At 55.3% G+C, this 27,903-nt stretch overlaps 1 protein-coding gene and 2 long non-coding RNA genes across 6 annotated transcripts in view; 1 reads left to right on the top strand and 2 right to left on the bottom strand.

The window, feature by feature from the left end:
- Window positions 1–27,903, bottom strand: part of COL5A1 (collagen type V alpha 1 chain) — a 150,672-nt gene that overhangs the window by 110,341 nt on the left and 12,428 nt on the right. For all 3 annotated transcript variants that reach the window (XR_014836809.1, XM_085010628.1, NM_001014971.1), the window contains 1 exon segment: window positions 1,906–2,073. Coding sequence is in view for 2 of the 3 variants with exons in the window: in XM_085010628.1 (XP_084866754.1) it covers window positions 1,906–2,073 (168 nt within the window). In the remaining variant the exon portion in view is untranslated.
- Window positions 4,097–14,629, top strand: LOC146407336 (uncharacterized). Of its 2 annotated transcripts, XR_014842339.1 has the most exons (4): window positions 4,097–7,064; window positions 7,098–11,092; window positions 12,019–13,441; window positions 13,488–14,629. It is a non-coding gene; the product is annotated as an uncharacterized LOC146407336 (long non-coding RNA). The 2 variants fall into 2 exon arrangements; XR_014842340.1 differs by lacking the exons at window positions 12,019–13,441; window positions 13,488–14,629 and adding an exon at window positions 11,520–11,812 and having other exon boundaries at window positions 7,098–11,010.
- On the bottom strand, window positions 16,581–24,018 carry LOC146407335 (uncharacterized). Its single transcript, XR_014842352.1, has 2 exons — window positions 21,843–24,018; window positions 16,581–20,924 (listed from the first exon to the last, which is right to left on the bottom strand). It is a non-coding gene; the product is annotated as an uncharacterized LOC146407335 (long non-coding RNA).

Here is a 27,903-nt window from a genome sequence, read left to right as displayed (position 1 = left end):
GCAGGTTGGCATCCGAGCAAAAAGCATGACAGGTGGGGGCGCACCCCCAGGTCCCCAAGAGAGGAAAGGACAGAGGGGCTGTGTGGCTTCACGTGGCCCAAGGTCCACAGGTCACACTTGACTGATGTCTGAGAATGTCTTGTCACAGAGCTCCCCGCCTAAGCCCCAGAAATGCCCGTTTCAATCACCCCAAAGCAACGCCAGCTTTGCTTGGCATTAATGAGGTGATTATTACATAGAGACCCATCCAACTCCGGAGGCTAATTGTGGCCAGAAGGCACCGCAACAGCCTTTTAAACTCTTTCAGTGTCTAATCAAGTCCCTAATTTGAGAGCTTGGGAAAAGATGAGCTAAAAAAAAAAATCCTTATCTTGCTATTCGGGAGCTCGTGCTAGATCTCCAATAACCGGGCTGAATCCTGAGACCCTGTGATATTTCTCGCCAGGAGATACATCAGCAGAAAGGAAGAGAAAGGACAGACACTCTGGAGAGTTGGTTGGGACCCTGAATTAGGTGGCGAGGATCAGATTAACCGGTCAGCCAGCCAACTAGAGGGGCCTCCAGGGAGGACACCTCATGCCACAGGATGCCCTCGGCAGGTGACCGGCCACGCCATGCTCACAGCACGCTGCGGGTGTCTGTCCCAAAGTCACCGAGGTCCTGGGCCACCGGCTCTCACAAGCCTTCCCCAGAGCCAGTGCCCTCCATCCCTCTAGGACGAGAATGCCACACGCGGGCCTCGGGGCAGCACAGCAGACAGCGCCTGGGTGATTCTAAGGGACAAGGGCACGCGTGCTCTGCCAGGCGTCTGGGAAAATGAAAGCCCCGCCATTCCTGGTGGCGAGCGGACCAGGGAGCCGTGGCCATGCCTTCTGCCTGCGAGGATGTGTCCGGCCTTCTGGAGCGAGCCCATCTGGCCCCCAGAGGTGGTAAAGTGGGGGGCTCTTTGAGACACAATGAAGGGGCTCTCGCCAAACCCAAAGCCACATTCCTGGAAAGGGCAGACCCGGCGTCTCTCCCCAGCCACACTCTCCAAAGGCCCCGTGGACGGTGGACGAAGGTCGGCGGAGGACATGCCTGGGGTGGAGACGAGGGTGACGAGGGACAGACAGGCTCAGAGGGAGCAGAACGCAGCCCTGGAGGAGCGGGTCCCTCAAAAGAGTGCTCGGGGTTCGATGTCGGGGCACCTCCCAGCACCAAAAAGATGACAAATCTAATAACGACAAGACAGCTGAGGTCAGCGCCGCTGCCCGAGGTCCCCGATCCCCTTCTGGCCCACGCGGGAAGATGGGCCCCTTTGGGCAGCGGGAGGGGTGGTCGATCGTGGGCCTAAGTTCCCAGCCGGCCCAATATGCCAGGGGGTGGGGGGAGGGAGCCACCCCTGCCCCCCGGCCGGGTGACGGGGACAACTCGGACGCCGCGTTCCGGCAGCTCCTGTCACTTCCCGCTTAGGGCACGTAATTAAAAGCAGGGATGTGACACTTGGCAATTGATTCTCATTAAAAGCCTGCGCTCCTGCACTGGGGCCCATGACATTGATTCGTGCATCTCTTAATGTCCTCGCCCCCAATTAAGCTTCTGTCTAGAAGTGTCTCATTTCCCGTGACCCCGGGGGGTCTACCCGCGTCACCAGGGAACCATCCAGAGCCTTTTTGCGTTGGGCGTCCTGGCAGCCTGTCCACAGCTGAAGAGACAGCAGCTTGCGGGCGCGGCGGGAACAGAGCAGACCCACCCCCACTCGGGGGGTAGGGGTGACAGCTGCCAGGCTGGGCTGTGTTCTCAGCGCTCGGAGATCAAACCCGGCTCATTCGAGGGGTTCCCGGAAAGCCAGCCACGTCCCTCCCACCCCACGAGCTCCAGGCTCTGCTCCCTGGAGGGGCCCGAGGGACACGGACCCCCTCTTACCAGGGTACAGCTGTTTGGTGGGCGCACTGAGCTGGGCATCTTTCGTGACCCTGTAGGCGACATCGGGGCCTTTTGAAGATCGCCGCGCTGCGCAGAAGCCCGTGGTCTTGGTTATCCCGTCAGGCAGGTTGTGAAAATCTAGAACCTTCAGGAGATCTGCTGGCTGAGCTGAAACGACAAGGGGAGGGCTGCAGTTAGCCGCAAGCAGGAGAGGAGGGCGCCCAGGGCAGGCCGCCCTCGTGAACTGGAAACCAACCCCGGCCACCTCCCTGCACCCCGCTGAGAAGCGGTGCCCTCGGGGCCAGGACGCCCCGCTTTGCAGAAACACACACGTCCCGCTCAGCCGAACCAGGGCCCCGACCCGGTCCCTGAGAGCAGCCACCCGCCAGGGGCCAGTCCTCCCTGACCAAGCACTGACGTTGCTCTTGCCCCCAAGTCCCCAGGTGGCGAGTGTGTTACAAGCCCCGAGCCCGCAAACACCTCTTCGTATTAGTGTCGCAGAAAATCCGCCCCAACAGGAGCTGAGAGGTGGCATTGGATCCCATCGCGGACGGAAGCAGGTGACCGCGGGTGGGCTTATGAACCGGGAGTGACGGACAGCTCATGAAATCTGTTACGAAACCGCTGGAGCATGCCCACCACCTGGGGGCCACTGAGAACGGCGGGGCTGCCCCTGGCACATGTCATCTGCCCCTCCATCCTTATCCAATTAAAATGCAATCTTCCCATCAGGGTTTACACAAATAGCCGGTTTCCATTTGCCCCCAGAAGACTGACGCCTGCTGGGCAAGACAGGCACGGAACCCAGAACGAGGGAGGTCCCTGCATCCCTTCTGGAAAGTTCTGACCTCCCCCCATGGCACTGCAGAGAAGGAGACAGCCCCAGAGGGCAGGGAGAAGCTGGCGTCAGGGCGAGCTCCACCGTCCCCGACACCTGCTAAAGATGGACTCCACGTGCCTGCACCAGCCCCCAGATCAGGAAGAGCCCCGACCTCCAGGCTCTGATGCCCGCAGGCTTGGGGGCCACGCGCCCACTGCCCTAAACACAGCCGGTTCTGTGCGCAACGTTCTGCCTGTGTTACTACAAACTCGGGGCCCTGGGAGTCCAGGCAGGGAAGGTGAACTCAAATTCAGAGTCATAGTGACAGGACACAGGGAGGGCTGGGGCGCTCCCCAGGCTTTCGGGGACCCCAGCAACCAGCACCTTCATGGCCCTGTGGCTGTGGGTGTGGCTGACCATACCCCCTCCACTGGGGCCCGTGAGCCTGCCTGGCCAATCAGAGCACAATGCCCAGGGGAGGGCATGTGACTGGACCAGGCTCCCTTCTGGGGCTTGCCCCTCTAAGAAAGAGGAATCCCTCTCTGCTCTGCAGCCCCACCCATGGACGATGAACCTGCAGCTGGGCGGGGGACCGTCTCCTGAAGGCTTGGGGAGTGCCTGTCTGAGGGTGTGGACAGACTCCTGCCACACGGTCTGAGCTCCTGGATCAAGCTGTGCCTGAAGAAGACTCATCTATACGAATAAGTAAGGTATCCTTATGCTTATGCCAATTTGGGTTATGTTCTGACACCTGCTACTAAAAGTCCGCACCCACTTCTGGGGGCAACAGCAGGGCTGGCGCAAGCTTACTGCTGAGATCTCTGGGCCTCTTAACTATTCAGTTTCTGGCTCACTGACCTTTCTCCCCAGAGGGTTATTAAATGCCTGGGACTTGCTCAAGAGGAAAGTTCCACATTTGCAACAGGGGTGGAAGTTCTGCAAGTGAGCAAGGACCCCCAAGGCTGGTCTCCCCTGGTTTTGGGCAAGCCTTCAGCCAGCTGCTGTGTGTGGAGCCCAGCACCACCGGGGGCAGGGGGTGGGGTACGCGGTGGGGGGTGCACACAGCCTCACCGCTTGTCCAGGCAAGGCCCTAACAAGAGACCCACCCGGACAGAGGCCCTGTCCCCAGGGGCAGGTCTGAAGGGGAGCAGGTGCCGGCCAGGGCGGTCAGTGTGGATGATGCCACTGGCCCCCCGTTCGCCCCCATGAGGAGCTGGGCCCGGCTCCGAGGGGGAGCAGGGTGGAAGGGAACAGAAGCTGCTCTTCTCCACCGCGAAGCACGGCCCCGGTCCCAGGACCCACATGCTGGGGCTCTGAGGGCCGCGTTCCACAGTGTCACTTCTACAACTCAGCTTTGCTGCAGACCTGTCATTTTTTCTTTCTTTCTTTCTTTCTTTCTTTCTTTCTTTCTTTTCTTTTTTTTTTTTTTTTTTTGACCATACCTATGGCATTTGTGAACTCCCAGGCCAGGGATCGAACCCAAACCAGAGCAGTGACAACACCGGATCCTTAACCACTAGGCCACCTAGGCCATCAGGGTACTCCCAGACCTCTGTCATTTGAATCAAGGGACAAGAAACATGGGGGACAGGGATTTCCCACCTCTGCAGAGGGAGGGACACAGGGGGACCCAGGACAGGCTTGGTCCGGGCTGGCGTTTGCCACCTATAGAGTCGCTGCTTCTCGTGGCTCCTACCCAGAGCCCTGTCCCCCCAGGGGTGGTCAGCCCCTCACACATCAGTAGCATCTGGGCACCAGCGAGCCCTCCTACCCTGCCCCCCACAGGCCTCGCCAGTGCTCATCCACTTGACAAGAGAAGCAGAGAGCCAGGCACAGGTGCCCTGGACGCAGCCCGTGGGAAGAGATGGCCGTGCCAGCCGCTGGCACACCTGCCTCAGTGACAGAGCCGAGCCCTGGCTCATCTCGGAGATTCGGCTCCAAGAGCGGCAGTGGCCAGGAGAGGCCTCGAGGAGCCCGGCCGGCGTCTGGGACTCACACGCCATTCGCATGCGATGCTTTTTCCAGACGTGCAGGCTCGCGAACCTGCTTTCTCCATTGTGCGCGGGGACAGCTTTTTGCCCGAAGGCTTCGGGGCCAAGTTGACGGACTTCTGCTGCAACAAGCTGAAAAGGCCACCGACCTTTCCAGGCCCTCTGCCACCCCTCCTGCCAGCCAGGGGCTCCCTGTGCCAGAGCTAAGAAGGCAGTTCTTCCTCTTAACAAAAGTTGTGGCGACGGCCCGTCTGGCAGGACGGTCCCCGTGGGCTCTTCTTCCTGGTGATGCCGCAGCGCCCTTTTGACGCAGCTTTGGGAAGAACCGGGAGCTCAGTTTCTCTATCGGCATAAGGAGTCCGCTGGGAGATGGTGCCGGCTCTGGGAACAGTTGGGTGTGGGCTGGAGCCTAGCATCTCCCACCAGGAAGCAGGCTCCACGACCTCTCTGGAGGCCGGTGAGAAGGGCCCGGCACAGTTCCCCGGACCAGGATCTTGACACGCGGATCCCTTTCCTGCCTCCTCCCTCCGAGGAGAACACCCCTGGCTTCCGCCAGGCTCACAGCACCCGAGGACCACAGGTGATGGTCCCAGGGCTTCGAGAAAGCAGAGCCAGTGGCACCCACGTAACCCTGGCCTAGTGGGTGGGAGGGGTGGGGGGGAGAGGGCCAGGAGCGGCCTCAGCTCACTCAAGTTCTCCCTGCTCTGTGGAGCCCAGACACTAAAAACTGCATTTCCCAGAACGCCCTATGGGAAGCGCTCCAACACAAATGCGTCCCACGCTCAGAGTGGAGCTGGAATGAAAGAGAGACCCTCCTCCTGCAGGGTCTGGGCTGCGAGCCAGGGCCTGCGACCAGGTCCCGGGGACCAGGAACACTGGCAGCAGTGACTTCCTAAAGTCTGAGTGGCCACTTTACTTTGGGGATGTGACCCTGAGTGGGAGACCCATAAGCCCAGCGCTCCAGCTCTGCCGCTGGCTGTGTAAGCCCTACTTCCTGCACTCAGCCTCGTCCCCACAACAGCCTGCTTACTTTCTGCTGTTGCACTGAGCCTGCAGAGACCGTGCAGAGGCAACCAGGTATTACACCCCCGGACCCGTCAGGGACTGGATGCCGGAGAGGTCAGTTTTAAGGCAGAAGGAAGCACGTGAGGAAGGACTTGGGAATGTAGAACTGAGCTCCAGGTGCCAGATGCCAAAAAGGCAGCAGGAGGGCCCAGGAAAGCAGAGGCACAAAGGAGGAGCCCAAATATGGAAGTGTAGGCTGGATGGACAGATGGATGATAGATGGAGAGATGGTGGATGAAGGATGGATGGATGGACAGACGGATGGATGGACAAATGGAGGGACAGATGGATGATGGATGGAGAAATGGACAGATGGATGGATGGATGGATGGATGGATAGACAGATGGATGATGGATGCAGATGGATGGACGGATGGATGGATGGATGATGGATGGATGGACAGATGGACAGATGGATGATGGATGTAGATGTATGGATAGATGGATGGATGGATGCATAGATGGATGGACAGACGGATGGATGGACAAATGGAGGGACAGATGGATGATGGATGGAGAAATGGATGGATGGATGGATGGATGGATGGATGGATAGACAGATGGATGATGGATGCGGATGGATGGGCAGATGGACGGATGGATGGAAGATGGATGGATGGACAGATGGACAGATGGATGATGGATGGATGGACAGATGGATGATGGATGCAGATGGATGGACAGATGGATGGATGAACAAGCAATATACACGAGGGATACAAATCAGGAGGCAGATGTGCCAGAGATAAATTCCACAATTGTCCAGCTAAGTAGTCAGATGTTTCAACTGTCAACGGCAATGTCTCCACCAACCACACAAGGATGATCTCCCTGTCTCCCCAAGAGGGGCTCCACAATCACCCCTAAAAGTCAGCCGCCCCCTGCTTCCCTCCCCTGAACCTGCAGAACAGCCGGGGTGGGTGCAGGCATCCAGTACCTAGGAGAGCAGAGGGAATCAGGCAACTGCTCTTAGCAGGAATTTAAGTTGGTTCCTGGCCATCAGCTGGCCTCTGGACACCACTCCACAGGGCTCAGGGCAAGGAAGAGGCCATGGGGGCCGGAGTGCCAGCCTGACTGGGTTCAAGGGTCTGTATCAGGCTCAGCAGCCCCGCCTTAGCAAGTGGAACCCCTCATGGGAGAAGGCTTCTCTGCGGACAACGCCAGGCTGCACCTGGCTTTCAGGAGCAGAGAGGAGGGGAAGCAGGATGAGGGCCCAGGTCACCACCCTGGCTGCCAAGGATGTGTCCTCAGAATCGGGCTGCTCTAACGGGGCACTGCCACCAGTGGCCTGGTGCCCCAGGGCTGGGAACAGTCAGGATGGGCGGACCCTCGCCAAGGGCTGACAGCAATGCCTTATCTTCCCAGCCCTCCTCAGCCCTCCCCAGCCCTCGGAGCCTGGTGCTGGGGTGGGGTCAGGACAAAAGTGACTCAGCCAGAAAGACCCACCTGAGCGCCAAGGCCCTGGTAAAGGGTGCACTTCTGGGATTTAATGATTCACCCCCAAGTCTCAGCAGGACACAAAAATGGGTGGGATTTAGTCATCAACTGTGCAGGAGCTCTTTCACACACCGGGCACTCAGCCAAGTTTGTTGAATGACTGAGTGAGCAAACCCACAGCTCTTAACCTATAACTGGCAGGGGGAGAGGGAAATGGCAGCTTGAACACTGCTGCCACCTCCGTAAAAAACACCATCTCCCCCTGCCGTGCTGCTCCACGGTCATGGTTTCATGGTGGGCTTAACTCTCAGGGCAACCCCAGGCCGAAAGCAGGGGACGCACGGCCATTCCATCTGCTGGGGAGGCACTGGGTTGAGGCCTCCCGCACGAGGCACACGAGGGCTTGCATGGGCTCTCACTCAAATTCCACCCCTTTTTTGCTTTTTTCCCAACAGGCTATGAATAATCTTAAACACTCGCTATCGGCAAAGAGAGCCTTAGAAGCTCACGCCAGGGGGTCAGTGGTCACCGTCCCCTCCAGCCTAGAGGCTCGGGCAGAGATTGTGATGAATCAGAACCTGCTCACGTGGTGACTTTAGAGGCCATCAGGTCACTCACCGCTGGGGTCACCTGAACAGCCTCATCCCACACCTGCCTTCTCTGGTCCGGGAAGGCCGTGGACCTTGTGATGAGGCACAGGACACTCAAGACCCTCGGGTCCAGGAGTGCTTCCGGGCAAAGTGAGCCCTGCAGGGAGGACTTCCCAGGCCCCTGGCCCTGGATGGAGCTCCACGGCCCGTCCTCCCGAGGGCACAGCCCGACCTCTGCCACACCAAGCCCCCCGGACCCTCAGCCCAAGGCCAGGTCCTGCCGGCGTCTGGGAGCAGAGCGAGTGGGACAGGTGCTGGGGAGCCAGCAGGAGGGGCGGGAGCGGAGAGGGGGTGTCCGCTCCATCCAAGGTCAACGTCGTTATGTTCAAGAGGACATGCAGGCGCCCCCACAGAGCCACCAAGGCGGACGTCTTCAAAATTCCCAGAGCTTTCTAACCTCAGAGCCAGAGGGGCCGTGAAGAGCATCCAGGCTCACGACCTTCACGCTGAAAGAGGTGCGTGGGAAAGGAGTGTGACCATCACAAGGTCACACTGCACGCGGATGCAGAGCCACCTGCAGCTTCTGATCCACCCCAGGCCCACGAGCTTCCTCCCCCTCGGCACAGGCAGATGGAAGACGGAGCCTGCGGCTGGCCCTCACCCACTGCCCTCACAGCCCTGGTGCCCCTGCCGCTCCATAGGTATCAATATGTCTAATCCCCTGCGTGAGGTGGCTCTGCCTTCCTGGGCTGCGGACCTCAGCGGGGCTGATGCCTGGGGAACCTGACCGACTCTCATGGTAACTGCCACCAAACGCCACATCTGTCCGGTGTTTGTGGGGCGCCCAGCAGGGTGACCCTGGAAGCACCCCCACTCTTCCCAGGTCCCTGCACCCCTGCTAGCTCCCTCTCACGCCTCCTGGAAGCCAAAAGAGCCTCGGCTCTTCCAGGACCGAGGCCCGGGCAGGGCGGGGAGGGGGGCTGGGAGCATGGAGGCGCCGCTGGCCCCGGGCTGAAGTGCCCGCGCAGAGCAAGTGGCCCCATCGGGGAGGTCAGCCCAGCAGGTTGGAAAACAAACAGCCGCTTTGGAGGCTCCGACTGAAATTCCTGCTCCATGAGCCAGCAATGGGGACAAAGCAACAGAACAGGGTGGAAACTGTGCTGCAGGCCTGGGGGCAGGGCAGGCAGGACCCGCGGCGGCCGTCCGTCCCGGATCATCCCTGCAGCCGCTCATCCAGGGGTGTCACAGAGCAGAGGCCTGAGCCCAGTGCAGGTGAACTGGGGGCATGTGCACAGGCTCACGGGCTCCTGCGCCAGCACAAACACAAGGTCCCCAGGCTCTGCTCCATGGAGCTGTCCCCAAGGATACCAGACTCCTCTGCTCAGTGTCCAGGCCAATTTCACCCCAGCCCTCTGACCCCAGTCCTTCCCAGGGGACCCAGCTCTCCCCGGTCACCTCCCCACCAATGCCATGTGTTTCATGACCCCCGAGAACAGCGCCCCTGGGGGTGAGCAGTGCCCAGCACCCCTGCCCTGCCCAGCCCAGGAGCCTGCCCGTAGGCCTCGCAGGCTGGCAAAGCAGAGAGCAGCGCTCTGGAGGCAGGCAGGGCTGGACCCACAGGGATGGACGTGAAGGGCCCGCCCGACTCAATCCCGCCCACCTCAACACACTCTCCCATCTCCCGCTAGTCTCTGTTGCTTCACGGAGACGAGAAACAGCCACCAATGAGGCCAGCTCGGGCCTGTGGGGCTCAGAGACACTGTGTTTGTCACTTGCCTTGCGCCCATTTTTCTGAAGGAGGACTGAGGACCCGCCAGCAGGGCTTCTGGGGAGAGGAGACGGTGCCATTGCAGGTCACCCTCTGAGCAGACCCAGACCACGTGCGGAGCCTCTGTCCCCCAGACCAGCCGCCCACTCTGCAGGGCAGACCCACCTGACTCTGCCACCGTGACGTCCCTAGCGGTGACACAGGACACCAGGGCTTATGGTGCAGTGGGTGTGGCCCCGATCCCCAAGCCCCTGGTGAGCCACGCCTCCCTGGGCAAAGAGGGTTCTACCCGGAGCCCCCAGTCACCATCTACGAAACAGATAGGACACTGCAAGGAGGCAGCACCAGGACGGTGGCCACGTGAGTCTGGAGCACAGCCGGCGACTGCAGCGTCAGCTCAAGTGCACCCAGCCTGGGGGAGGGGCAGCTGGGCCCTGAGCACCCACTGTGCCCACATGCCCTGGGCTCTACGCCCAACTCCTCCACTCCCTTGTTCATCAAGACAGCACACAAAGTGAGCACGTTCATTGGCAGATGAGGAACCACAGGCTGGGAGAGGCAGCTGAGTGTCCCAAGGCCACTGGCATGCAAACGGGTGTCTGGCTGCAAATACCTCTTCTCCCCCCAACACCATGGGGAAGAAAGAGGGCAGGACACTCCCCGAGGCACCTCCAGACAAACCACGGCCAGGCTCACCCCCTTCCAAGTAGTGACCAGAGAGCATGGTGGCAGTGACAAGGCAGAGCGAGGTCACTCTAGGGCACAGAGGAGCTGCTCCTTCTAGAGGTTCAGGGCCTCAGGAAGCCCTCAGATACAGGAGAGATCCTCAGCCTCTACCCCAAGGGACCATGGAGAACCTCAGAATCTTGGGCTGATGGGCGAATGGCAGGTCAGAGGCTGTCTCCTAGCTGTGCACAGCCTCAGCGTACTGACCTGGGTACCACCTGAGAAAACAGCCTGGAGACACGGTCCTCTGCTCTTCACAAGATCCTTTCAAAGTACCACATGGACCATCCATAATCCCCACTGAAGGATGGGCATAGGGATGAAGGGAACGGAGGAGGGGGGAGTGGAGGGATGGAAGGATGGGTTGAGGGATGGATGAATGGAGAGATGGGTTGATGGGTGGGTGGATAGGTGGATGGATGGAAAGATGGAGGGATGATGCATGGATGGGTGGAAAGATGGAGGGATGGATGGAAGGATGGATGGAAAGATAGAGCGATGGAGGGATGGATGGATGGAGGGATGGATGGATGGATGGAAAGACGGAGGGATGATGAATGGATGGATGGATGGATGGATGGAAAGATAGAGGGATGGATGGATGGATGGAAAGATAGAGTGATGGATAGATGGATGGAAGGATGAAAAGATGGTGGGATAGAGGGAGGGATGGATGGAGGGATGGATGGAAAGATGGAGGGATGATGGGTGGATGGAAAGATGGAGGGATGGATGGATGGGGGATGGATGGATGGAAGGATGGAAGGATGGAGGGATGGATGGAAGGATGGTTGGAAAGATGGAGGGATGATGGACGGATGGAAAGATAGAGTGATGGATGGATGGAGGGATGGATGGATGGAAAGATAGAGCGATGGATGGATAGATGGATGGAAGGATGGAAAGATGGAGGGATAGAGGGATGGATGGAAAGATGGAGGGATGATGGATGGAAAGATGGAGGGATTGATGGATGGAAAGATGGAGGGATAGAGGGATGGATGGATGGATGGATGGATGGATGGATGGATGGATGGAAGGATGGAAGGATGGAAAGAAGTATGGAAGAAAGGATAGAAGGAGAGATGATTAATGGAAGGATGACAGAAAGGAAGGATGGATGAGGAATGACTTCACGGATGGCTAGATGGATGGAAGGATGGATGGAAAGATAGAGCGATGGAGGGATGGATGGAAGGATGGATGGAAATATTGAGGGATGATGGATGGATGGATGGAAAGATAGAGGGATGGATGGATGGATGGAAAGAAGGAGGGATGATGAGTGGATGGATGGATGGATGGAAAGATGGAGGGATGATGGATGGATGGAAAGATGGAGGGATGGATGGATGGAAGGATGGAAAGATGGAGAGATAGAGGGATGGATGGGTGGAGGGATGGATGGAAAGATGGAGGGATAGAGGGATGGAAAGAGGGAAGGATGGAGGGATGGACGGAAGGATGGTTGGAAAGATGGAGGGATGGATGGAAGGATGGATGGAAAGATGGAGGGATGATGGATGGATGGAAAGATAGAGTGATGGGTGGATGGAGGGATGGATGGATGGATGGATGGATGGAAAGATAGAGCGATGGATGGATGGATAGATGGATGGAAGGATGGAAAGATGGAGGGATAGAGGGATGGATGGAAAGATGGAGGGATAGAGGGATGGATGGAAAGATGGAAGGATGATGGATGGAAAGATGGAGGGATTGATGGATGGATGGGGGATGGATGGAAGGATGGAAAGATGGAGGGATAGAGGGATGGATGGATGGAGGGATGGATGGATGGAAGGATGGAAAGAAGTATGGAAGAAAGGATAGAAGGAGAGATGATTAATGGAAGGATGACAGAAAGGAAGGATGGATGAGGAATGACTTCACGGATGGCTAGATGGATGGAAGGAAGGAATGCCATCATCTTGAAGATTCAATTGATAAACTTTAATTTCTCAAAGCTTTTAGGTACCAACCACTCACCTGACCGTCTCCCTGTCCTGGGTGGTCTCACGCTCCCTTCCGGGCCAGAGGTGAAGCCCTGTGTGATGCCTGTGTCTGATTCCATGCCAACCTCCTCCCTGACAAGAGGCAAATGGCGCTCTGGCTCAGTGCCTTTGGGACGGACCTGGGTGGGGTGGGTAACCTGTGGTGTGTGCGCCTCAGGGAAGTGAGGGGTGCAGAACTGACCACACAGGGGACTCACTGTCCAGCCCCCACCGCCAGGAGGCTGATGAAAAGTGACCCAGACCTGGGAGCTGGACCGCATGGTGGACCGTTCCTCATCCACTCGTCCAGACAAAAAAGTCAAGAGCTCTGAGGAGCTTCTAACAGAGGCTTGGGAGATTTTTATGGTGACATGTCAGCCTGTGTGGGTGCCACCCTGCTTATGAACACAAGGTCACCAGGGAGGGGCCACGGTGGGGAGGCATTCCCCGGTCCCCGTGTGCAGAGACGGGACCATCTAAAACTCGCTGCCCCGGGGCGGTATGGCCGTCTTCTGCTTCTCGTTGGGGCTGACCCCTGCATCCGGACACCCGCACCTCCACATCCGCCCACACCGAGCCAGATGCTAGTGACGCTTCTGCAGGGTTCAAACAGATGTCCCTGCTGCTACCCAGCCTGAGGGCACCTATAGTCCAACGGGTGAGCCCCCAGCACACACCCTGTCACTTGGAAGCAGGTCCTATGGCCCACAAGGAGCCACACGAGGGACAGGGGACCCGCAGAGCCCCCGAGATGGAGTCCTGCAGCAGCAGTGACGAGGAAGGACCTCAGGAGCTGACAGAAGCCCCACTGGCTAGTCTGGGGCCACATGTGGAACGTTCTGGGCTCGGGGGCACCACCACTCAGCAGAGCAGCAAGGGGACGTCGAGGCACAGACGCCAGGCCATGCAGAGGAGCGTGCTCCCGCCAGGTCGTGCAAGCCAGACTAAGCCTCTACACTGAGCACTGGGAGGAAATGCCACGGCCAAAGGGCAAGGGGAGCCTCCCGACGGGCCCTAAGAAGGACCTGCCCGGTTCCTCCCCGCATCCACGCCACACCTCTTCCTCTCATTGGTCACCCCTGCTTTCCATCTGTCTGTGTAAAACCGCAAGTATATTTGTCTGTCTCCCCATCATTCTTCAAAGGGTATGAACGGAACAGACACTGTCTGTCTCCCCATCATTCTTCAAAGGGTATGAACGGAACAGACACAGCCACGGACATGAGTCCTGCATCCAACAGCCAGAGACGGTGCGGGGCAGGGCGGGACGGGCGGGGTTGTACATGCTCGGGCACTGCCAGCGGGAGCTGGTCCAGGAGCAGAGCCCACAGGTGTGATGGGGAACCAGATGATTAAACTCAGTTTCCTCAGAGGTAATTTATCTGCTTGTTCTGGAGAAAAGGGGTGGGGATGGCACGGGATGCCAGATTCCACTTGCTGGGCTTGGCTGCGTTTGCACAGGCAGCTCCTGCACGGCCCTGCCTGCCTCCAAGAGGCCCAGAGGGAGGAGTGCCTGTCCGCGGGCCAGCTGGGGTCATGCTGGCAGAGGGCCCTCCATATCCAGGCCGCGCCCAGGCCCGGCACCCAGGGAGCTACACTGAGGCGGAAGGCGGGCACAGGCCAGTTACAGAACGGCACCAGTGGCGGACTGGACCCCCAGACAGCATCCGGAAAGGGACACGCAGCTGTTACTGAGGCCGGCCTGGGCCACCACGGGGGCCTCATCCACTCAGCGCTGCTCTTTGAGGCCTGCTGTGCCTCCGCACGTGGGTAAGGTCCACATCAGTTCCAGACTGACCCTCCGGTCGCTGCAGAGGCCGGGCTGTGCCCTGGCTCCATTGACCTCCGCACGTGCTGCGGGCTGGACCCCCAGGAGCAGCCCCGGCTTCCTGCACGGGGCAGTGGAGCCCCCAGGAGCAGGGACTACAGGCAGTGACATCCGCGATGGGACCAGCGCCAGCACCCCCCAAACCAACCGCCGCCCCGCCACCCTGGCCTCAGTTTCCCTGCCGGGCAGCTTACTAACCTGCTGCCATAGCAACGGGACCTGCCTCTACTGAGAAGCCATGAATGGCAGCCAGAATCAGCAACACTAAAACACTTGGCTCCTCAGGCTCCTTCTCTCCCTCAAGACGTAGGATGACAGAGTTCCCGCTGTGGCACAGTGGGTTAAAAACCCAACCGCAGCAGCTCAGGGCTCTGCGCAGGTACAGGTTTGATCCCCAGCCCAGCACAGTGGGTTAAAGAATCCAGTGCTGCTGCAGCTGCAGCTCAGATACAACCCCTGGGAACTTCCATTTGCCATAGGTGAGCCATTAAAAAAAAAAAAAAAAAAAAAGACTTATGAGAGAGTCAAAGTGGTGTCTGCAGGCATCCTCTTTGCTAATGAAGCTCCAGGAGAACAAGAAGCCCTCCAAACACAGGGACAGGCCTGTGCCTCCTCTGTGTCACCCAGCTCCCCATCGCAGCCTGCACTGGACCAGCAGGAGGTACCGTTTCCCTGACCGATCGTCGTGAGCCCCTTGAGAGAAGGAACAGTGTCCCGCAGCATCACGGCGGCAGGAAGCGCTTAGCCCGGGGCAGACGCTGAGGGCCGTGAAGGAAGACCCAACCCACCAGCCGGCCAGTGAATGAAATCAACCACCTTACAAAGGGAATGTGCGCTCTGGGGATTCAACATAAATGCTGATGGAAGAAACCTTTTGGCAGGGGAGGCAATTTTGCCAGATTCCAATTAAGATGCGTATGTGCATGGACCAGGCAGCCCCCCGCTTTGGGGTTAAATCCTGCGGAAAGGCTCTTATACACGCACAGCAATGTCGTGTGTAATAGAGCTGGAAACACGGTAAATGCCCACCAGTGGGGAGCAGGTTAAATAACGAGGCTCGTCTGTGAAATGCCCCGCAGAGGCTGCAGGAAGGGCGATCCAGACGGCCGGGCACAGAGCGACAGCCGAGCTGGGTCACTAAGGGCAAAGAGCAAGTCACCAGACTTCGCAGAGCACCGTTCCTCGTGTGTTTCAGGAAGAGACGTCTGTGGGGTCCGAACACGCGCCAGGTAAACGTACACGTGAAAATGCCCAGAACACTACCAGCCGAACTCAAAGGCATGGCCACTCATCTCTGCACACCCCTAGTTCCGAAAAATGTTATATGTATCCACATAAAACTTGCATCATTTTATGAACCAAAAACACCAAAACGTGTGTTTTAGATGGGGGGGCGTGTGTGTGTGTGTGTGCCACGGCATACAGAGGTTCCCAGGCTAGGGGTCAAATCCGAGCTGCAGCTGCCTGCCTACACCACAGCCACAGCCACGCCAGATCCTTAATCCACTGAGCGAGGCCAGGAGTAGAACCTGCGTCCTCATGGATACGAGTCGGGTTTGTAACCTGCTGAGCCATAACAGAAACTCCTAGATGTGGCAGTTTTAAAAAGGTCTACAAATTCTTTAGCACAGGTGCCCATGAAGAGGTGGTACCCACGTCCCCTCCCTTTACAAAAGGTGGGCTCTGTGACCACCTGCCCCAGAGAATGTGGCGGAAGAAACGCATGTGAGCTTACTGATCTAGGCTTTAATAAGCCAGAAGTTTCTACTTCCTGGGTCTGGAATGCTCTTTCACAGAGCAGGCACCACACTGTGAGGAAGCCCAACCAGCCCCTTGGAAGGTCCCATGGACAGAGAAACCCAGGGCCCCAGCCAGCAGCCCCAGCCAAGCCCCCAGCCAATAACTAGGAAGGACTTGCCAGCTGGGTGGGAAAAGCATCTTAAAAACAGCCCTCCAAGCCTAGGCTCCACCTGACGTCATGGGTGCAGACAAGCGACTTCTGCCAGGCTCTGCCCCAGATGCGGGTTCGTAAGCAAACTAAGCTGGTGAAGTCAAATGGTCATCGTCTTTAGACACTGAGTTTGGGGGTGGCTGTGATGCAGGACAGAGCACCCCAACAGCATGCAAGCCATAAACAGGGGGAGATACTTGTAACAGAAACACAAATGAGGCATATATGTGACGCTCTTGCAACTAAAGACAATGGGGGGGGGAGCGAACAGACAAATTATGCTCCCTGTCACAAGCAGTTAAATAAATCTAAATAAATCAAGACGCCTTTGTCTCCCATCCAACTGGCTAGGGGGTGGGGGAGGGACATGGGGGGCTTTTCAAAGGGATGAAAGTGGTTCCGGATCTTGACCGCGGAGGTCGGGGCCACAGCATGTGTCAAATCTTACGCCTTCTCCCCATCTGCTGCCCTCTGGTAAGAAGGAATTTTTTTTCTATTCCTATAGTTTTGTCTTTTCTGGCATGTCACATAAATAGAATCACATTGTCTACAGCTTTTTGTGTCTGCTTCTTTCACTTAATGTCCTACTTTTGTGCCCGCGTTATTTCATGAATTCAGTTCCCTCCTGCCCATGGGTATGCCATTGCGTGGCTGTGTCCCAGTCCCTTCCCAGTCCCAACTACCAGTGGGTGGACACGTGGAAACAAGGCAAATGCCCACCAGTGGGAAGCAGGTTGAATAACAAGGCTTGTCTGTGAGACGCCCCGCAGAGGCTGCAGGAAGGGTGATCCAGACAGCCTGGCACAGAGCGACAGCCGAGCTGTGTCACTAAGGGGTGACAGAACGACATATGAACATACACGCACATGTCTCTGTAATAGATGCCTTCATTTCTCTGGGGTAAATACCCAGGAGTGGAATTGCTGAGTCCCACTGACTTTATAAACACCTGCCAAACTGTTTCCCAAAGCGGCCGCATCAGCTTGCCCTCCCACCAGCAACATAGGAAAGCTCCTCCACGTCCTTGCCAATGCTGGCTGGTATAGTGGTATCTCCTTGTGGGTTTAGTTTGTATTTCCCTGGTGGCAGAAGTTGAAAAGCATCTCTCCACATACGTATTGGCCATTCATACAGCTTCTTTGGTGAAATGTCTGTTCGACTCTTTTGCCCAGATGGAACCGGTAAACTGGGTCACCGACCTTCTTACACTGAGTTACAATGTGCCTTTCTACGTGCTAGACTTCAGTGATGATCAGGTGTGTGTTTTACACATATTTTGTTCCAATCCGTGGCTTGCTGTTCCATTTTCCTAGCAGCATCTTTCTGAGAGCACAGGTCTTTGTGTTAGAAAATCAAGCGTATCCGTTTTTTATGGTTCACACTTTTGCGTACGTTCCAAGAAATTTCTGCCTAATTGGAGGTCACACACAGACGTCCTCCTTTGTTTGATTCTTCACAGTATGAAATCTTTAGGTCTACGGTACATCCTAATTTTTTACATATGATGTGATGTAAAGATCCGGGTTTATTTATTTATTTTGTAAATGGATGTCTCAGTGTTCTAACAGCATTTGCTGATAAAAACTTTGCTTTCCCCCATTGAATTAGTTTAGCTTCACTGTCAAAAGTCAAATGATCAGAAAGATGTACGTCTGTGCTGTCCCATTGGTCCATATGCCTGTCTTTGTCAACACCACAATGTCTTGATCACTGTAGCTTTACAGGAGGTCCCCAAATCACACAGCATGAGTCCTGCAATATTCTTCTTTTTCGAAATTGTTTTGGTTATTTTAGGTCCTTTGCATTTCCATCTAAATTGCAGAATCATCTTGTCCATATCTATTTTTAAAATGGGTGGCTGGCATTGCACTGAATGCATAGATCAATTTGGGGGGAAATGACATCTTAATATTTAGTGTTTGTGTCCATGAGAATGGTATACCTATTCAATTCTTCAGATCTTCTTTCATATCTTGAAGTGATGTTTTATAATTTTCAGTGTATAAGTATTTTGTCAAATATCCTCTAAGTATATCATATTTTTGATACTACTGCAGTGGCTAAGTTTCTATTTCTAATTGTTCACTTCTACCACCTAGACAGGGAACTGATTTTTGTATATTGATTCTGATTCCTGGGACCATGCCAAACTTTCTTATTAGTTCTAAAAGCTTTTGTGTACATTATTTAGAATTTTTGACATAGACTATCATGTGGTCTTCAAACAAAGACAGTTTTACAACTTCCTTTACAATCTACATGCTTTTTATTTCCTTTTTCTTGCTTTATTGCACAGGCTAGGATCACCATACAATATCAAACAGGTGTAGTGAGAATGGATATCCTTGCTTTTTTCCTGATCTTAGGGGGAAAAGCATTCAGTGTGTAGATTTTACATGGATGTCCTTTATCAGATTTGAGGAAGTTCCCCTTTTCCCCCCATTTTCAGAGATTTACTCCCCATATTTTTAGGTTAAAACTGTTACAAAGGAGTATGCAATCCTAATTTTGTAAAAGCCAGGCTAGAAAAAATACTGGAAAATAAATACTTCAAAATGTTCAGTTAGCAATTCATTTGGCTGCACTCAACAGAAACCATCACAGCATCAGCATCATTAGCATCATGCTTTAAATAAGTAAGGAACTATGATGTATTTTATTTCCTTATTTATACTTTCTAGTAACTTTTAACAATTCTGTGATGGACCTGTATTGCTTTCATAACAAATTAAGGACATAATAAACGCCAGCTAATGTCCAGCAGGATATGCACTATATAATTAAATAACTGTCCTCTCTCTGTGCCTACCCCAAATGCAGGACAGTCACAGATCTTTTAGACTTTGCCTTGATAAGGTACAACTTGTAACTGGTCTTTATAAGCCAAAACTGCATTCGCACTTCTTTGGAATGTCTACATTTCCCAGAGTCTGACATTTGAAATGAGCCACCCGCCCCAGGCATCCTCACAGAGCCCCCTTGGCCGTGCCTGGCCCAGCTCACTCCTGCCCTTTTGGACTGACATGCAGACAAAGGCAAATGTATCTGCTGGCTCCTGCATCCTCCAGCACTGCCATCAGCTGGGATTTGCTTTGAAATTCTCATCAGAAAAGAAAACTTCAGAAATAGAAGATGGTTTAAACACCTAATAAATGTCACAAGGCAAACAACGTGACAGATAAAGTTAAAGGAATACTTCCCAGTCCGGATTAAAGCCACTGTCTGGCCAAGCATCACTTTCACAACACAGTCCCAAACGGAGATGCGTTCAGAGCTCAGGCCGCTGAGGGATCCCAGGGTCTAGATAATTCTCACCATCCGGCTCTGACATTACTCTCCTCAATTGTGCGATTCAAGTAAAAGAACACGGCACCGGGTCACTGTGACCTTTGAAGGGATATGCCACAGCGCCTCCCACGGGACCAGAAAGAAGGCATTTCCCAATCACGAGAACGTTGAAGGTCTTCAAACACTCTTAACTGGCACTCAAAACCAGCCACGTGGACACGACAGGAGAGCATAACTCTGCCAAGATGCCATCAGCTCCCAGGAGGCACTGCACTGGGGAGCAAAATTCAGAACCAACCTCCACAGTCAACACCATGAGTCCACACCACCAGGCCCGGCTGAATTTTCTGAGCTCTACACTCCAGGGGGTAATGAAGTCGGGTTTCAAGGCCCCTACCACAGCCAGGGGTGGACAGCTGTAGGTCATGTGCACGGGCTCAGAAAACTCCATCCGCCCTCAGAAAGTGGGTGAAAGACAAGAGTAAGAAGAGCCACGGGGAGCCCATTTCCAGTCATGGGAGATTCATGGCTAGAACCCAGCCAGCTGCCCCAGACAGGTGAGCAGCCTGCTGCCCCACCAGGAGGGCGGGCCCTTCCCCCACCCATCTCTGCAGCACTCCCAGATGCGAGCCCCCACCGCAGCCCACTCTCCCCCGACCCCCATCCTCCAGTGCAGACCGCACGCACCTTGCAAGCACCTCCTTCAATGGAACCACCTTGGTGGGGAGAAGACCCTACCATCGGCGGGACCCTGACGTCCCTGTCCACCCACCTGGCCACCACAGGGACTTGGCAAACACAGAGATGGCCCGAGGGGGGGGGGGGGAGTTAGGAGAGACAATTAGCATCTACTGACTCTCGATTAAGTTCTAGAAGATGCCCTTATGTTTTCCGATACAACGAGAGGAGGCATCTAAAGCTGGGAACACACATGCATTATACCTGTAATTAGTAATCTGACATCTGCCAACAACCCTGTGGGACAGGAAGTGCCCTCCATTCTCCAGACGAGGCAACTGCAGTGACTGCCAAGGGCCAAGCAACCCAGAAGGAGCCACAGGCCCAGCGGCAGTCACAGTAGCCCTAAGCATTAAAGGCCAGGTTGCACGTCTCTCGGGGAGCAGAAAGCGGGGAGTGACTGGCTTACAGCAGGGTGGGTAACCCCACTTCCATCACAGCGTGTCCGTCTGGGTTCAGCACCTGAGGAGAGCGTGGCCCAGGGCACAGCAGCTGCGGCGGTAACTGCCCAGTGTTGGCCAAAACATAATTCTGCAATAAAAGGACTTTAAAATGTTTCTGTGCTCTGATGCCGTGAGTCAGTGTCTAGGAATCCACCCCAAGGAAAGAATCGGAGAGGCAGAAAGGATTCCTCAAAAGATGTTCATCCAAGTGTTATTTATAACACAAACCACTGGAAGCAACCAAATCCGACAGGAGATGAACAGCTAAGGGAACGCCAGCGCAAGCCTAGGATGGGAAGTCGCGGCCCTGGGGTTCCCATTGTGGCTCAGGGGTAACCAACCCCACTAGGATCCATGAGGACGTGGGTTTGATCCCTGGCCTCACTCAGTGGGTTAAGGATCCGGCATTGCCATGAGCTGTGGTGTAGGTCGCAGATGCCGCTCGGATCCCCCATTGCTGTGGCTGTGGTGTAGGCCAGCAGTTACAGCTCTCATTTGACCCCTAGCCTGGTAACTTCCATATGCTGCAGGTGCAGCCCTAAAAAGACAAAAAAGAAAATGTGCAGCCCTGAAGGTACTTACAAAAGTGTCTGCGACTAGGACACACCCCACACTGTCACCGCATCAGCTCAGCCACAAAGAGGGGGAGACATGAGGACAGTCTGTGTCCCCCACATTCATACAGAGAAATCCTGTTCCCCCAAAGATGATGGCTCTGGAGAACCCCCTTGCCCCTCCCAAGTGAGTGAGGACGTGGTAAGAAGGCACCCGCCTCCCCCACAAGGCTGGCATCCTGATCGTGGACTTCCCACCCTCCAGAACTTTGAGAAATAAATTTCTGTGGCTTATGCTACCCAGTCTGTAGCATTTTCTTCTAGCAGCCCCAACAGACTAAGACAGAAAGGAAAGAGAAAAGGCATTTTTATATTTTTTTCTGTTTCCCAAATTTGCTTTAATGAGTACTCTATTTTTATGGCTGAGCAAAGTTAATAAAGGTATTTGGAGAATGAGTAGAATCTCTTCATTTGTAACCAAATATCCTGAAACATGGATATTTCCCAGTTCCCAAGAGGGAATTTATATATATATAAATATACTTTTTTTTTAGGGCTGCATCCATGACATATGGAGTTTCCCATGCTAGGCGCTGAATCAGAGCTGTAGCTGCCGGCCTACACCAGAGCCACAGCAACGCCAGACCCGAGCCACATCTGCGACCTGCTCCACAGCTCACGGCAATGCCAGACCCTTAACCCACCAAGCGAGGCCAGGGATCGAACCCGCATCCTCATGGATACTAGTCAGGTGTGTTGCGGCTGAGCCACAAGAGGAACTCCAAGATGGAGTTTATCTTATATGTTACTGCCAACTGGAAGGCTGCCCTTGGGGCTCCCCCCAACCCTGTCCACACCCCTCCTCTGCCCAGGGCCCCAGGTCACCTCCCATTTCTCCAGCGGCTCAAGAGTCACAGGTTTCCTTTCTCTTCTCCACTCCTACAAAGCCACCAGTGCCTCTCTGTTATCCAGACTGCACTGCCTGCTGCTGCAGCAACTGGAACATGTCCTGTCTCTCAGTTCAGACCACCAAACTTGACAAGATCCCACTGTGCCTGGTTCTATGCTAGGCACCCCAGGAGCTGGAGTGAGTCGGCCATGCCTTGCCCTCAGGGAGTCCCAGTGTACAGAGTGGACATCTAGACGGACATAGACAAACTGATGCAAAAAGACAAAATGGTTTAGTGAAGGAGGCAACCCAGAGCTCTCTTGGAAGAAGGAATGGATCAGTGGGCAGGTGGATGGGTGTGTGGATTTATGATCTGGATCAGTGAATGGGTTTGAGGTCTGGATCATGGTTGTGTAGATGGATGGATGGATGGATGGGTGGATGAAGGGGTGGTGGGTGGATGAATGGGTAGATGGATGGATGGTGGGTGGACAGATGATGATGGATGGATGGATGTTGGGTAGATGGATGGATGGATGGTGGGTGGATAGATGATGGATGGATGTTGGGTAGATGGATGGATGGATGGTGGGTGGATAGTTGGATTGATGGAAGGTCCGACAGGTAGGTGAGTATATGGATGGATGGAAGATGGACAAATGGATGGACAGATATGTGGATAAATAGGATGGATGGATGGATGAAGGTGGCAATACGCCTTTGCCAACTTAAACTGAATTTAAATGCCCAAAGCTTCATCTTTTGTAAAACTCCCTCCCCCCACCCCACCATCCCACTCACGCTATGCTCTAGCCAAGCTAAACCCTGTCCTCAAAGACCAAGATCATAGTGTCAAGGCCTCTGCACGTTCAGTTCCCTGCACTTGGAATCGTGGCAGCCGGCCCTCCACTGCTGGTGAATCACTTTCATCCAGCAGACCTCAGCTTAGGCACTGCTGCCTCCAGGAAGGGCCTCCCCGACCCCATGCTGGGTTGGTGGCCCTCCTCAGTGGCCACTCACATGCTATTAGATCCAAACACATGAAATGACTGTTCGGCTCTCTTGGCTGACAAAATGGCAGCTTCACACGACTCAACAAAACAGATGTACTGCACATACTGTGAAGGCTGTCCCGTCCCACCAGGACGTGGGAGTCAAGGGCAGGGAGCCTGTCCATCCTTTAGCTTCCTGGCGTCACGGTCCACCCAAGGCACTTGGCGCACCTGTAACACCATCAGATGAACCACGAACAAGAGCATCTCAGCCCCTCCCCCTCCTCAATGACTCCATGCGCCAAGAGGGCAGAGCAGCGCCCTGGTGGGAACAGTGGCTGAGGTCGGGGAAAAGTTCACCTCCCCGCAGAGACCTCCCAGAAAGAAGACACGGAGCCCTGGGGTGCAAGCGGGAACTTCAGTCTCCATTGTCTCATGACGCCATAAGCCCCCTCCCCTGACGTCCTCCCATGTGGAGGCCTTGAAGTCTCTTGTCTGGACTGGATTTCAGGGAGGCTGGAAGGACCCCGTGACTCAGACCCTGGAAAGGGACAAGCCTCGTGACAACAGGTAAGGGAGCACAGGGCCATGATGTAGGGTCAAAAGTGACCACAGAGCTGCCACAGTGCTCATGGGGTCAGAGGTCACAGGGCCACATCCACCACCTGCTACCACGTGCTAAGCCTCAGGTCCTTGGCACACAAACCGTCCCATGGAAAAGCTGTCACATCTGAGGCCCTTTCCAGCTTTCCCACTGGTCCCCTCAAGGCCACGGTGGCAAATATTTTTTCGAACCACCACCTTTTTTTTTGGCCACACCCATGGCATGCAGAAGTTCCCAGGTCAGGGACTGAACCCAAGCCATAGTAGGGACCACACCAAATCCTTAACCACTAGGCCACCAGGGAACTCCAGGACCACAGACTTTTTTAACTGACCAAGTCATTCCAGCCAAAAGCATCTGCCCGCCAGAAAGAAAGGCCCGCAGCTCCCATGGCAGCCAGCCCATGCTTCACAGCCTCGTCCCTCTGTTACCTACACACCTGACCCCCTGTTTCAACACGTTCATCTGATTAAAAGATGCTGGAGAGAAGTGCACCCTGGGAACTCAGAGGTCCCTTAGAGAAAACCAGAGGTCCCAGTTTGTGTGCGTCCTGCTTGTCATCTAGAATAGGCAGGCCTAGACACATGTCTTTTTTTTTTTTTTTTTTTTTGTCTTTTTAGGGCCGCACCCATGGTACATGGACGTTCCCAAGCTAGGGGTCAAATTGGAGCTGCAGCTGCAGGCCTACACCACAGCCACAGCAATGGGGGATCCAAGCCACACAGTGACCTACACCACAGCAATGCTGGATCCTTAACCCACCAAGCGAGGCCAGGGATTGAACCCACATGCTCATGGACACTGGTCGGGTTGGTTACCGCTGCACCATCCCGGGAACTCCAGACCCGTATGTCCTTTTAACAGAGACGCATTCGTACCAAGAGGAACCTTCTTAACCTTGCTTTTCACACATCTTGGTGACCGATGCATTTCAGGAAATGTGAAGGCAGGTAAACGCCCCTCTTGCAGCCTCTGCACCGACTCCTCCGTAACTGCTCAGTAACTGACCCAAACGGCTCTCGGGACGGGCACCTGGTCGTGTCGACCCTCCGCTCCTGCCGGCGGTGCGCCCTGACTCTTGTCGCCGCAGGTCTCTGCACACACGTGTGTGTGTCCACAGCAGACATTCCAGGACGCGGAGTCGCCAGGTCCAAGGGATTCCAGAGAAACTGCAAAAGCCTTTCCTGGAAGAACCACCTGTAAGGACACTCACTTCCCATCACTGGAGCCAACAGCACCTGTTCTCAGCATTTGTTCTTTGACCACCGGGCCAGGTGAGATGTGGTGTCTCCCTGGGGCTCACCTGCATTCTCTTCTCATGAGCAAGTTAAGCATCTTCCTACACGTTTAAAAACTATAGGTAGTCTTCTTTCTAAGAACTATTCATGGCTTTTGTTCTTTTTTTTGGTGGGGGGAGGTGTTTGGTTCTTAGGCTTTTCTTAATGATCTGCAGGAATTCTATGAATATTACAGCCTATCAATCCCTTCTCTGTGACACACATATTTTCATATTCTTTTCTTATGGGTGGTTTTGGGGGGTGGTTTGGGGCAGAGAGAAAATGTGGACTTTTATAGAATCAGTATTCTTTTTCTTTTTATAACTTCTGGGGTTTATGTCACACTGAGAAAGGCCTTCTCATCTCAAGATCATAAAATCCAGTCTCTTCGGTTTTCTTCTAGTAGTTTTATGGTTGCGTTTTCCAAGTTCACGTCGTCATCCGTCCATCTGGAATGCATTCTGGTGCAAGAGTGAGGCAGGATCCAAGTTCTTTTTCCCAGATGGCTCGTCCCCATCCCAGCCCGTTTCAGTGACTAAGCCTTCCTTTCCCAGCCAACGCGAAATGCCGTCTTTCTCAAACCCTAGGTCCCTGCGGGTACCAGGCCTTCAGAGCCACAGGGCAACAGCTGTGCACCCCCTTGACGGTCCACAGGGAGGGGAGGCTCTGCGGCTCACCCCGCCCCCAAGATGCTCCACCCCCCCCCCCCGGGGGAGCCCGAGGGGGGAAGGAAGCAGCTCAGATAGAGCCTGAGTAAGCACGTCGCACTAATGCAGAGTCACTCACAGAACCAAACCCTGGGCAATGACCACGTCCGGCACTAGGAGACTCTCCATGAATTAGGCTGAATCCCACCACCCCGGATGGGAAGAGTGCCTTCGTCGCCGAGTGGAGACAGAAAGTCAAAACCAGCTGTGCTAGGCTCCGAGGCCTCTCCTTTCAGGGAGGGGCGCCCGTGGGGATCAAGGCCCCGCTGAGGAGGAAATTTCCAGACCAGCCACCATGAGGCTTTTCCTTCTGTTCGAACCCAGTGGGGTTTGAGTCTGGGATGATTATGGGTGATTTTTATTGTCTTCTCTACTTTTTTTTATTTTCCAAAATGCCTATATTAAACATGCATCCTTTCTCATTAAAAAACACGTGTCCACATATGCTTAAATGTATGTTGATATTAACTATACATATATACACACAATGCAATTAAAGAAGAGAGAGGAGAAGCCCCTGTGTACTGACTCTAGGGCCTCGGGGGCAGCCTGAGCTGGGTGGGGGCACCCCCATCCCAGGCCAGGCTGTGAGCCCTTCCGGCCGTGGCACAGCCGTGTGCGACAGCTGGTGCGCAGTCAATGCTGAAGGGCATTTTAGGAAGGCGGCCTCTCCACCCACCCCCTTGGCCAAGCCGCACGCACTGCCCGAGATGCTGGGGGCACCCGCAAAGACCTTAGGCGAGTCCGAATCGGAGGCAGTGTTTCTAGAGCATTTCCTGCCATGCACCTAAGCAGGCAGGTGGACACGCGGAGGTGAGGGGCGCACAAGGGAGGTTTCCGGAGGCGCCAGCAGCCCGGAGTTTCGAGTTGCAGCCTTGGGCCTGGAACCTCTGGCCCAGCGAAGACCTGATCAACAGCAGATGCCCTTCCCACGCAAGCCGGCCCACATCTCCCTCCTTTCCGGGCCTGAAAGGCCAGGCTGGGAACGAGACAGGGGGAGGTGGGGGACTGCGGACCCTGAGGACCTGAGCGGGGGACGCAGCCCAGGAAGCGCCCCCGCCGGGCCAGGCAAGAACGTCAAGGCTGGGGAGGCTGAGAGAGAAAGCAGGTGTACCCGGCCGGCCGGCCTCCAACAGGAGCTATCCCCGCTGCCCCTGCCACCAGCCTCCAGCCAGGTGGCAACACCAGCATGGAGCTTCCCAGGGGGTGGGCAAAGTGGGAGGGAAGGGTCCCGGCAGCAAGAGGAGAGAGGAATGAGCGGTCAGGGGAAGAGGGGTTCTGAGAGAGGCTGATGGAGCCCAGAGACGATGACTGTGCAGAATGGCACGGGGGACGTCAGGGCCCTTTCTGGGGGCGGATGCTCACGGCCGCCCCCCCTGCTGCAGAGAGCGGACCAGAAAATGTTCTCCTAAGTGACTGGAAAAAGACCAGACTACCCCTCTTCAAGTGGTTTTTTGTTGTTTTTTTTTTTGTTTGTTTGCTGAGACATTGACCAGGCAACCAATTTATGAGGAAGGCACATGCCTGGAGCCCCACATTTTTGCTGGGGCTTAACTTCAGCTCAGGAGGGCGGATCGTGGGACCGAGAGGCAGCCCAGGCCAGGCCAGAGCAGCCAGCCCGGGGAAGGCAGCTTTGAGCGCGAGACGTGGTGCCAGCATCCTTGCTCCTTGCTCTGGCGGGCAGGGGAGGAGGCGGCGGCCCGGGACACCGGAAGTGATCCCTCTACCCACACACAAGTCCTGGAAGATGATGCAGGTCAAGGTAAGGGCTCGGAAGAGCAGGGCGGGGGCAGAAGCTGGCAGTGTTGAAAGAATTCCAAAACACGCTGAAAGAGTTTCTGGAAGTTACTGATAGGGTAAGACGACCCATCCTGGAATTAAAGGAGCCTGGGGTGAAAATGCCTGCGAAGATTCGCCTCGGCAGATTACAGAGAAGCAGCAGGACGACAGCAGGGGACATTATCAAGAGGACGAAGGGGTGGGGGTTCGCCGAGGGGGTGGCCTGGGGTCCCGCAGGGGCCACATTCGAATCCCAGGTCTCCTCCTCGTTAGCTTGACCTGGACCACTCCTTGCACGACTGACCTTGGGGCTTGTCGGGGGAGGGGGGCGAGAAATCACGAGTGTAAGACAGCAGCTCACGGGGGGGCAGTCAGCGCACTGGAGCCCAAGGCACTGGAGACACCAGGGGGACAGCGCTCACACCTGCTCAGGTACATGTGACACGAGTGCGCTCTCACACACAGAGACACACACGAGTCACTCGCCTGGGGAGCCCACGAAGGACCTGGGGCAGTTCGGACGGCTCTATGAAGCAGGTGGTTGATGCATGTCAGTG

The sequence above is a fragment of the Sus scrofa genome, chromosome 1, assembly GCF_054392235.1.
Source record: "Sus scrofa isolate SSC_HxYL_T2T_F1_AM1 chromosome 1, Sscrofa_HxYL_maternal_Yorkshire_Landrace_v2.0, whole genome shotgun sequence".
Lineage (NCBI taxonomy): Eukaryota > Metazoa > Chordata > Mammalia > Artiodactyla > Suidae > Sus > Sus scrofa.
Note: the sequence above shows the minus strand (reverse complement) of the source record. Positions and strands in the feature narration are given on the sequence as shown.